The sequence below is a fragment of the Homarus americanus genome, unplaced genomic scaffold (genome assembly GCF_018991925.1).
Source record: "Homarus americanus isolate GMGI-L3 unplaced genomic scaffold, GMGI_Hamer_2.0 scaffold10521, whole genome shotgun sequence".
NCBI classification, from domain to species: Eukaryota; Metazoa; Arthropoda; class Malacostraca; order Decapoda; family Nephropidae; genus Homarus; species Homarus americanus.
Window position 1 is genome coordinate 46,582 of NW_024738873.1, and position 12,120 is coordinate 58,701.

At 50.2% G+C, this 12,120-nt stretch overlaps 1 protein-coding gene across 1 annotated transcript; it reads left to right on the plus strand.

Moving 5' to 3' along the window:
• The first annotated feature begins 6,325 nt into the window (after positions 1–6,325).
• Positions 6,326–11,164, plus strand: LOC121874387 (extensin-like). The gene is made up of 3 exons (XM_042378515.1): positions 6,326–6,437; positions 8,623–8,824; positions 10,780–11,164. The coding sequence occupies exons 1-3, from the start codon at positions 6,326–6,328 to the stop codon at positions 11,162–11,164; spliced, it is 699 nt and encodes a 232-aa protein (XP_042234449.1).
• The last annotated feature ends 956 nt before the right edge of the window (positions 11,165–12,120 follow it).

Sequence of the window (12,120 nt, forward strand, 5' to 3'; positions counted from 1 at the left end):
GGCGTGAAGGGGCGGGGGCGTGGTGTAGGTGGTGGCATCACTTGACCTGTTGCATCACTCTGTACAGGGAGCCTCAGGTGGTACAGGTGGAGCCTCAGGTGGTGGGGCAGGGGAGCCTCAGGTGGTACAGGTGGAGCCTCAGGTGGTACAGGGGAGCCTCAAGTGGTACAGGTGGAGCCTCAGGTGGCAGTGGGAGCCTCAGGTGGTACAGATGGGCCGGTACAGGGGCCAGGTGGTACAGGGGGCTTCCCAGGTGGCAAGCAAGTGGAGCCTCAGGTGGTAAGCAGGAGCTCTCAGGTGGTACAGGGGGAGCCTCAGGTGGTACAAGTGGAGCCTCAGGTGGTACAGGGGAGCCTCAGGGTACAGGGGAGCTCTGTGGTACAGGGGGAGCCTCAGGTACAAGTGGAGCCTCAGGTGGTAAGCAGGAGCCGGTGGTACAGGGGAGCCTCAGGTGGTACAAGTGGAGCCTCAGGTGGGTACAGGTGGAGCCTCAGGTGGTACAGGGGGAGCCCTCAGGTACAGGGGGAGCCTCAGGTGGTACAGGGGGAGCCTCAGGTGGTACAGGTGGAGCCTCAGGTGGTAGCAGGGGAGCCTCAGGTGGTGCTACAGGGGCTGATGAAAGTTCAGCTTGAATATTTCAACGACCTTGGTGGTGGGGGGTAGTGGTGGTGGGGGGTGGTGGTGGTGGTGGCGGGGTGGTGGGGTAGTGGTGGTGGTGGTGGTGGTGGTGGCGGAAGTAACAGGTGGTGGTGGTGGTGGGTAGTAGTAGTGGTGGTGGTGGTAGTGGTGGTGGTGGGTGTGGTGTGGTGGTGGAAGTAGTGTGGTGGTGGTGGCGGCGGAGGTGTAGTGGTAGTACTTGCTGCTATAGTTGGTGTATCAGAAAGTACAAAGTGTTAAGTATGGCTATGGCTAAGCATGGTAAAGAGCTAAGAGCTAGGCAGCACTACGAGCTGAGCCATGTGCAGGTGCCACGCCACGATGTTGGTAAAACAGGTGGCACCAAGTATGGCTTGTTAAGCATGACAGGAAACTAAGTTGGTAAAAGCAGCATATGGTACATATATACTAAGGTGAGCTAGGTAGGTAGCATTGTTGCTATGGCCACAGGTAGTACAGTTAAGTATGACTTACAAGGTAATGGTGCTGGAGGGTTAGCAGCATGATACAGTGAGTATGGTGGCAATGGGATCATGGCTATGCAAGGTATGACTCAGGTGTGGTATGTCATGTAATGTGACTATATGTGGCGATAAAGTAGAAAGTGGTGGCATGGTGGGGTGGTAGGTGGTGGTGATGGTGGTGGTGGTGGCAGTGGTGGTGGTGGTGATGGTGGTGGTGGTGGCGGGGTAGTAGTGGTGGTGGTGGTGGTGTGGTGGTGGTGGCAGTAGTAGTGGAGGTGGTGGTAGGCAGTAGTGGTAGGAGGTGGTGGTGGCGGAGTAGTGGTGGTGGTGGTGGTGGTGGCGGAAGTAGTGTGGTGTGGTGGTGATGGTGGTGGTGGTGGTAGTAGTGGTGGTGGTGGTGATGGTGGTGGTGGTGGCAGTGGTGGTGGTGGTGGTGGCGGAGGTAGTAGTGGTGGTGGTGTGGTGGTGGTTAGAGTGATGGTGAGGGTGGTGGTGGTGGCAGTAGGTAGTGGTGGTGATGGTGGTGGTGGTGGCGGAGGTAGTAGGGTGGTGGTGGTGGCGGAAGTAAGTGAGGCAGTAGCAGTGGTGGTGGTGTGGCGGAAGTAGTAGGTGGTGATGGCGGCGGGGTTAACTGAGCGACCTGCGGCGTAAACTTGACTATCATGTTGGTCGCTTAGCACTGGCGTTAGTGTCTACGCCTGGCGATTATCTCCTTAGCTATACACCTGGGGAGGGAGGAGGAGGAGGAGGAGGAAGAGGAGGTTCATAGAAACTCTTTAGGGAGGAGAGAGGAAGGGAAGGGAGGGAGGGGGTAGGAGAGGATCACTTGATGAGGTAAGGTGAGGGGAGAACAAGGAAGGAGGTGGGGAGGGAGAGGGTGACGTGAAGGAGAGAAGAGGTTCAACCTGGTTTCATAATCAGGACCACAGATCAGTACCATGAACTACACCCTACCTGCAATGTTCAGAGTTCAGAATTAGGGTTGTGGTCAGGGGTCAAGTTCAGAGTTGGGGAGTTGTGGTCAGGGTCAGAGGACATGGTCAGGGTCAGAGTTGTGGTCAGGGGTCAGAGTTGTGGTCAGGGGTCAGGAGTGTGGTCAGGGTCAGGAGTTGTGGTCAGGGTCAGGAGTAGTGGTCAAGAGTCAGGAGTAGTGGTCAGGGGTCAGGAGTAGTGGTCAGGGGTCAGGAAGTAGTGGTCAGGGTCAGGAGTTGGTCAGGGTCAGGAGTAGTGGTCAGGGTCAGGTATTAAAAGGTTGTTATGCAGTGTGTATTATATGAGCATTGGGCACCACAGGTAATCTTTACACACACACACACAAGACCTTATCAGATTATATTTTAGGACCGGGGATGACCTTCTCTAAACGACCCTCCTTGCACTCTACCACCGGTCACCTGCAGTGGCTGGCAGTCGTTTTCTCTCAACCCGGAACATTATCCTACCTCAAACCTAAACTTGACGGGGGTTTAACCCTAACTAACCTGAACTGACCCTACCTAACCTGAAAAACGTCAGGAAGTGTCAGCCTTGTGTTAAATGAGGTGTCAATAATGTCAGGAGGCGCTCTACACAAAACAAGGTCTCAGGATATCAAACAAGAACACAGATATCCCTCCCCCTAGTCCACAGGCCTGGCACTAGGGACCTGGCACTAGGACCTGGCACAAGGGACCTGCCACACTTTGCCATAAACAGATGAAATGTAGAATTCCCCCACACAACTCATCATTCCGTCACCTTATGTAACTTGCTAATAAAACCGCGACCCTTCTTCAAGTAACCGCCCTGAATGCATATGCGTCATAAAGGCAACATATGAACAACATGCTTCCCAGTTGGGCACTGTAAACGCTTCTGCTTCACCTTGCAAAAGGATGTAAGGGTGCCCAATAAACTAGCCCCTCGTGGGCAATCTGAATCTGAATCAACAAGAACATTGAGGTGGAACTACAAGACTTGCTGAGACACTAGACGCTGGAGGCGGGCCTTGTATTAGCCCTTAGTGTGAATGGGCCCGTCCTAATGAACTATACTATTAATGAGGCCCTTCGAGTTAATGGGCCCTTATCCTAATAGGCCTTCAAGTTAATGGGCCCTGTCCTAATGGGCCCTTATGTTAATGGCCCCTGTCTAACTAGGCCTTCAGGTTAATGGGCCACCTGTTCTAAAAGTCCCATTCGAGTTAATAGGCCCCTGTCCTAATGGTCTCGTAGAGTTAATGGCCCCCTGTTCTATTAGACCCCATGATGTTAATGGGCCCCTGTCCTAATGGACATTCTCAGTGTTAATAGAAAATACATACACACACACACACACACACACAATACATTAACAGCACTAGCAGGTGTGGCAGGGTGCTGTGCTATATTAAAAAGTTTACAGCCCCGTAAATTCACAGCAGTGCAGCATTGTGGTTGTTGGGGTGAGTTAGTTCCGTTGTGCTGTTCTGAATCATGTATGGGGACTGTGCTGTGTCGCCCCAGTGTAGTCTAACAGCTGTGGGGGCCTAATTGTTAGATGGGCCGAGTTCCAGCAGGTTCCAGATCGTCTGGGCCCCAAATGATTGGGATACTGCCCAACCCAAATGTCCTTAATCATTATATATTTAGTCCAAGTGAGTCCTATGGGTGAGGTTTGGTTTTCGACAATCACCCTACAGCTCCTGTACGTTGTTGCTGAGATATTTATGGGAGACCCTTAACCGTTTCTTCAAGGTTAGTGATCTTATTTACCCCAAAATAGGTGAGGTGAGGAGCAGGAGGGGGGTTATTGGGCACTCACCTGGCATCCGAGTTAGGTGAGGTGCCAAAGTATTACTGGCATCCAACAAAATTACTCGATACTGACCAGTCGATTAGGTTCTATCGCCTTGTGTCCCGCCCTTAGCAACCGTGGCAGCTGAGACAGGTGGATCAGAGTGCTAGGAGGTACAGTCAGCTGAGACAGGTGGATCAGGTGCTGAGAGTATATAGTCAGCTGAGACAGAGTGGATCAGGTGCTAAGACACAGTCAGCTGAGACAGGTGGATCGGGTGCTAGGAAACCTGATCAGCGCTGAGACAGGTGGATCAGGTGCTACGATGATCCAGTCAGCTGAGACAGGTGGATCAGGTGCTAGGAGGACAGCCAGATCAGCTGAGACAGGTGAGATCCAGGTGCTGGGAGTGAGCCACAGTCAGCTGAGACAGGTGGATCAAGGTGCTAGAATGACACAGTCAGCTGAGACAGGTGGATCGCAGGTGCTAGGGTAGTCCAGGTCAGCTGAGACAGGTGGATCAGGTGCTAAAGGTAGTCCAGTCAGCTGAGACGGTGGATCGGGTGCTCGGGTGATCCAGTCAGCTGAGACAGGTGGATCAGGTGCTAGGTGATCCAGTCAGCTGAGACAGGTGGATCCAGGTGCTAGGAGTAGCAGTCAGCTGAGACAGGTGGATCAGGTGTGAGGTGAATCAGTCCAGCTGAGACAGGTGGATCAGGTGCTACAGTAGTCAGTCAGCTGAGACAGGTGGATCAGGTGCTAGGAGTGGCCTGATCCCAGCTGAGACAGAGTGGATCAGGTGCTAAGACCAATGCAGTCAGCTGAGACAGGTGGATCCAGGTGCCAAGGTAATCCAGATCCAGCTGAGACAGGTGGATCAGGTGCTAGGGTAATACAGTCAGCTGAAACAGGTGGATCAGGTGCTAGGAGTAGTCCAGTCAACTGAGACAGGTGGATCAGGTGCTGGGTGAGCCTGATCAGCTGGAAACAGGTGGATCAGGTGCTAAAATGCCCGATCCAGCTGAGACAGGTGGATCAGGTGCTAAGGTAGTACAGTACACCCTTTAGCTACTGTGGTGAGACGTCATACTTGTTGGTGGTGAGTCAACCAGTAGGTTATATCCTGACCCCAGATGTTTGTGTCACCATTGGTCCATTACGTAAAAGTGGGTGGGGCTCCTGCTCCTCCTCCGCCCTCTATCGCTGCTGCTCGGACACACTATCATCTCCTTTCTTTATATATATTACAATTGCACAGCCTGTGTTTGTCTGCACAGAACCACCAGTTAAAGCATAATATTCTTGATTTTATACTCTCTATGTGACTGTTTCTAGTGTGACACATCTCACCCATCGGTGTTTAACATTTGCTTACTACCAACAGAATTGTAATTAATAAAAACTGATATGTCCAGCCAATTGAGAATGGCATTAATAGGTTCGTCTGGGGTGATTAGGACATTCAGTTTCAAGATCTGCTACACACTTTTATGAAGCCACGCCCTAAAGAGAGTCTCTTGTGGAAGGTTAGCGAGATGGTCGGGATTACTTAGATAGAACAACTCAGTTTGAGCTGTAGTTTGGGACCATTGTTCTTCAAAACTTTGACACAAACATGGTATTAAGTAGAGCTATCTCTCAGATAGAGACGGCCCAGCTCTTTCCTCATGTTTACAATTCTGGTTGATTTTGGGCATCCTAGAATGATGGGCATGGCTTCATTTTGTACTACCTCAAGGCTGTTGAGTTGCTTAGGCGGAATAGTCACAAGATGGACAGCATGATAGTCAACTACAGAACGAATAGTGAAGATAGAAAGTACGAGCATAGGTGATGTTAATTCCATGGCCCTTCCAACAAAGGGTTCTAGGGTAATACGCTGCATTAGTTTAGCCCAAGGTTGCTGACGAAGTTCGTATTCACACAAATTCCAAGATATTTATAAGAGCTACATAGTTCAAGGAGCATGCTGTTAATGTTATAGTCAAGAGGCAGAATTGAGCAGGACAAGGATTGAGGACCCCCGTCCTGGTTAACAGATATTATGAGACCACAGTCCTCCGAGCAAATACATCCAGCTAGACTTGGAGCCTGAGCTTGGTCTGTGTCATAATGCAGAGCATCAACATATTACAGTTTATTCGGCTGAACTGGAATGTCAGCAATAAGCTTGTGCATCAGCATATTAAAGATCATAGGACTTAACACTACCTCCTCCCTGAGGCGTGCCAAGCTCAAATACTCTAATTCTGGTACTTGCACTCCCTAAACAAAGAGCATACCTGTTGGACAGATAACCCTTTATCCATGTCAGGAGGTTACCTTGGATGCCCAAATTAGCTAGTTGCTCAAGTATAATGTCTCTATTAGCTACATCAAAGGCTGATTTAAGGTCTATGAAAGGCTGTTTGTGTCTTATCTTTTGGAGACAAAAGATATTCTGCAAAGCCATGTCTGTGTGCAGGCCAGGCATGACCCGTACAAGATTAGAGGCCAGTTTGTCTGACTTGAAACATGAGACGGTTGAGAACAACTCTTTCAAGAACTTCTCTCATACAGGATGTGAGTTAAGTGGGCCTGGGTTTGGAGAGTTAGCTTTGGGGATTGGTACTCTGTATCCTTGAGTCCACGTCTTTGGCAGAATACCTGTGTGAGGCTCATTTGATACAGGTCAAGCAGTGGATGGTTGGGATCTCGTTCAACAATCTCAGGGTGTTATAGGTTATGTCATCCTCACCAGGGAGGATGATTCACCTTCATTAGTGCTGTTGTTAGTTCGTGGTGAGTTATAGGAAACTGGTCAGTAAGTCTGGTGAAGACAGGCTATTTCAAAATTGAAACCCCTCTTATTGTGTGTAGCTTTAAGATATTGCTGTATGTCAGGAAGCAGGGAAGTGTTTGTGACACACTGGACCATTGGTCAAGTAACACGTCGGCATATTCTGCGGGGCTGTGATGAAGTTGGACTATGAGCCACTGTCCTGCGTGGCAATGAACAGTGATATATCACCCACATGACTTTGGTCTATATACTGTTAATGAATATGATGTATTTCTTTGTGTATGAACCACTGTCTTGTGTGGCAGTGATACCACCCTCAGTGTCAAGACCTGACTGAATTACTCACAATAGGCAAACTCTACTACAAGCTTTGTCAATAAATTTGGTAAACTAAACTAAGCTCCTGCTCGTCGTCCTCCTCCCTCCTCCCTCTCTTTCTCCTCTCCCTCCTCCTCCTCTCCCCTCCTCCCTCCCTCCCTCCCTCCCTCCTCCTCCTCCTCCCTCCTCCCTCCTCCTCCCTCCCCCTCCCTCCCTCCTTCCTATTTTCCTCTTCCTCTCTCCCCTCCTGGTCCCTCCCCTTCTCCTACCCCTCCTCATCCTCATCTCTCTCTCGCGTCCTGCAATACTTTCAACAGTCCTTGGCGCGTCTCAGGTGGGCCCAGAGACCTCCACTGCTTGTGTGAGAGTATTCGCCAAAGGTATTCACAGCTAATGACTGAATAACTAACCTTACCTAACCTGAACCCTAACCTAAACCTAACCAGGAGTATGTTTTTTATTTTTTATTGGGCACTCCCTACATCCTCGTGTAAGGTGGAAGCGCAGAAGCGTTTGGCACCTAACAGAAGCATGCTAAGTTCATGCTTGCCTTATGTCTCACAGTTAGGCGTAGAAGCCTGAAGAGTCGAGGGCGTAAAGCCTGAAGGTCGAGGGCAGTAACCTGAAGAGTAAATGGTTTATGTCTAAGCAAGTTTTGGAAGCTCAACAACTCCCTGAATACGAATTCACGCAACTTTCGACTTACCACCAGGTACGAAGGGGAATAGGAGAGTCTTCAAACAACTTCGTCGGCCCGGCTAAGAACAGTGCCCGCTCACCAGCAACGTGAGGAGCATGGTGTGAGCAGTTTGGTGTCAGTAGTATGGTGTGAGCAGTTTGGTGTCAGTAGTATGGTGTGAGCAGTGTGGGGTCAGTAGTATGGTGTGAGCAGTTTGGTGTCAGTAGTATGGTGTGAGCAGTTTGGTGTCAGTAGTATGGTGTAAGCAGTATAGTGTCAGCTCCTCGTCAGCCCCGTCATTGCCTCAATAATCGAAGTTTGGTTGAATAAAGTGATAAATATTGAACTATGTGGCCAACGATCTGTGTGATAAATGGTGGTGGTAGAGGTGCCAGGTGAGGTGCCAGAGTGAGGGGAGGTGCCAGGTAGAGGTGAGAGGTGAGGTGAAATTAAACATCTTGTGGTGGAGCAAGGGAACCTGGATGGAGGGGCCTATTAGCTGACTGGCGTTCCTCCTTGATGTGTTCTGAAGGCACAACATCTGTACTCTTACTTACCAGGGATATTACATTACTGGCGCTGACTGGCACTATTTAGTGACTAGAGCCAGAGTATTCAAGTCATGGTAAGTATTAGGCACTTTCCTACTGTTTGTTATTATTATTATTATTATTATTATTTTATTATTATTATTATTATTGATGAGTTAGTGGTAGTATTAGAATCTGATGGGGTGAGGGAGGAAGGGAGGTGAGGATGGACTGTAGTTTGTGGTCGCCTTACTGTGGTCACGTACACCTTTCCCTTAACGATGTGAGTTTACCCACCACCCACCACCCTTATTTATTACCCTGAGAGGTTTATGAGATTATTGTAAAATTCTAATAGACCCCAGTCTAATAGACCCCAGTCCTATAGACCCCAGTCCTAATAGACCCCAAGTCCTAATAGACCCCAAGTCCTAATAGACCCCAGGTCCAATGAGCCCAAGTCCTATGGGCCCCAGTCCTATAGACCCCCAAGTCCCAATAGAGCCCCAGTCCTAACAGACCCCAGTCCCTGTGGGCCCAGTCTATGGGCCCCCAAGTCCTATGAGACCCCAAGTCCTATGGGCCCCAGTCCTGTGGGCCCCAGTCCTATGGGCCCCAGAGTCCTGTGGACCCCAGTCCTGTAGACCCCCAGTCCTAATAGACCGATCCCATTAGACCCCAGTCTGTGACCCCAGTCCTAACAGGCCCCAGTCCTAATAGACCCCAAGTCCCAAATAGACCCCAAGTCCAACAGACCCCCAGTCCCAAAGACCCCAGTCCTAATAGACCCACAGTCCTAATAGACCCCAGTCCTAATAGGCCCCAGTCCTCATAGAACCCCCAAGTCCTAATAGACCCCCAGTCCTAACAGACCCAGTCCAATAGACCCCAGTCTAATAGACCCCCAGTCCTAATAGACCCCAAGTCCTAACTAGACCCCAAGTCTAATAGACCCCAGTGTGTGTGGTAGAGTCAGGTCGTGTATGGAGGCACCACCAGGCTACAACATATTACTGCAGTCTGTACCACTGACGCATCCCCCACACCCACACTACCACCCACACCTCTACTATACTACACACCACACCCATACTACCACACCCACACTACCACACCATACTACCACACACCCCACACTACCCACACCCTCCACCCCATACTACCACACCCCACTACCACACCACCCCACCCCACACCCCACACACCACACACACACTACATACTACCACACCCACGCTGGTAGTGATGGCTCAACAGTGAACAGTGATGTGATGGTTTGTGTGTGTGTGAGTGTTGGTAGTGTGAGAAAGTGGTTGTGTGGTGAGTGTGAGAAAGTAGTGAAATGAGATGGTTTGTGGTAAATAGTGTGGTAGTGTGGTTGTGTGGTAATGTGGTGAAGTAGTGAACTAGTGTGGTTGTGTGGTAGTGTGGTAGAAGTGAGTGAATTAGTGGTAGAAGTAGTGAAGATAGTGTGGTAGTGTGGTTGTGTGTAGTGTGGTAGAAGTAGTGAACTAGTGTGGTTGTGTGGTAGAAGTAATTGAAGTAGTGTGGTAGAAGTAGTGAAATAGGGGTGGTTGTGTGGTAGAAGTAGTGAAGTAGTGTGGTGGTGTGGTTGTGTGGTAGTGTGGTAGAAGTAGTGAACTAGTGTGGTTGTGTGGTAGTGTGGTAGAAGTAGTGAATTAGTGTGGTAGAAGTAGTGAAATAGAGGTGGTAGTGTGGTAGAAGTAGTGTGGTAGTGGGAGGAACGTGACTGCTTACAGGAATTAAAGGAAACACAGTTGCTGCCAGGAGAGTGTGTGTGTGTGTGTGTGTGTGTGTGTGTGTGTGTGTGTGTGTGTGTGTGTGTGTGTGTGTGTGTGTGTGTGTGTGTGTGTGTGTGTGTGTGTGTGTGTGTGTGTGTGTGTGTGTGTGTGTGTGTGTGTGTGTGTGTGTGTGTGTGTGTGTGTGTGTGTGTGTGTGTGTGTGTGTGTGTGTGTGTGTGTGTGTGTGTGTGTGTGTGTGTGTGTGTGTGTGTGTGTGTGTGTGTGTGTGTGTGTGTTGGTGGGTGGGTGGGTGGTGGGTGGGGGGGGGTGGTGTGTGTGTGTGTGTGTGTGTGTGTGTGTGTGTGTGTGTGTGTGTGTGTGTGTGTGTGTGTGTGTGTGTGTGTGTGTGTGTGTGTGTGTGTGTGTGTGTGTGTGTGTGTGTGTGTGTGTGTGTGTGTGTGTGTGTGTGTGTGTGTGTGTGTGTGTGTGTGTGTGTGTGGGTGGTGGGTGTGGGTGGGTGTGGGTGGGTGGGTGTGGTGTGTGGTGTGTGTGTGTGTGTGTGTGTGTGTGTGTGTGTGTGTGTGTGTGTGTGTGTGTGTGTGTGTGTGTGTGTGTGTGTGTGTGTGTGTGTGTGTGTGTGTGTGTGTGTGTGTGTGTGTGTGTGTGTGTGTGTGTGTGTGTGTGTGTGTGTGTGTGTGTGTGTGTGTGTGTGTGTGTGGGTGGGTGTGTGTGTGTGTGTGTGTGTGTGTGTGTGTGTGTGTGTGTGTGTGTGTGTGTGGGGGGACCCATTGTACATACCACCCTATCAGTACAGGACTGAGACTAAACCTTCTTAAGATGGGTTTCGTCCAAGAGACAGTGAGGACTCGAGATCCCCAGAGCATCACAGAGACCCCCAAGCATCCCAGGACCCCAGAGCACTCAGAGACCCGCAGGCATCCCAGAGACCCCAGAGCACTCCAGAGACCCCCAGAGCACTCAGAGACCCCAGAGCATCCAGAGACCAGAGCACTCCAGAGACCCCAGAGCACTCCAGAGCATCCCAGACCCCAGGCATCAGAGACCCCAGAGCACTCAGAGAGACCCCAGAGCATCCCAGAGACCCCCAGAGCACTCCAGAGACCCCAGAGCATCAGGGCCCCAGAGCACCCAGAGACCCCCAGAGCACTCCAGAGACCCCCAGTCTTGAAACCCCAACTCAAGCATTATTATCAGGGCCCATAGGTCAGGGCCCGTAGGTCAGGGCCCATTAGATCAGGGCTCATTAGGTCAAGGGCCCATAGGTCAAGGGCCCATAGAGTCAGGGCCCCGTAGGTCAGGGGCCCATTAGACCATCCACCATCTGACCCACCACAAAAATGTCAGTGTTCCATCATTTAGCGAAATTGCTGTAAAACGGTGGAGGAAAAAGAGTGAGAAGGATGACGAAGGAGATAGAGATAACGGGAGAGAAGAACAACATGAACTTTAGAAGAGACAAAAGGTGAAACAAAGAAGCTGCGGTAATATGTGCAGAAATATACACCACAACACAATACTTAATCCTAACCTAACCTAAGGCAGAGTGAGGTCAGGTAAACGTGTTGTTGTCAGCGGCTGAACAACGCCCGCCATCATTACCTTCAGTTTTTCACCTGTTTTAATTATGTGTGTGTGTGTGTGTGTTCCCTCGATTCTCCGTCTCTCACTTCCTTCCTTCCTTCCTGTCTTTCTCCTCACTAATTAGTCTCCACCCCCTCCTTCCTCCAACTTCCTCCCTCCCAACCCCTCCACCTCCACCCACCTTCCCTCCTCCATCCCTCCCCTTCCCTCCCAACCCCTCCCCTTCCCTCCCATTCCCTCCCCTTCACCTTCCTCCTCCTCTCCCCAGTCTACCCTTCACCCATCTCGTCCCCCTCCCCTTCCGCCCTATAATCTTCAGGGTCATGGAAGCCCTGGGGCCTATTAGGACTGGCACACCAAGCAACAACTTTAAGACGATTACACGTTATTTAGCAACACTACAACAATTTAAAAGCTAAATACAACTCTATAAAAAAAAATACAATCATGAATCCCAAATACAATACCAAATTTAAACGCCATTACACAATTTTAAGCAGAATACCCCCAAAAGTTTCCACCTGTCGACACCTCCCTGCCCTTGAACGCTACACCAGTTAACAAGAAAACATATATTCCTCCTTAATTCTTT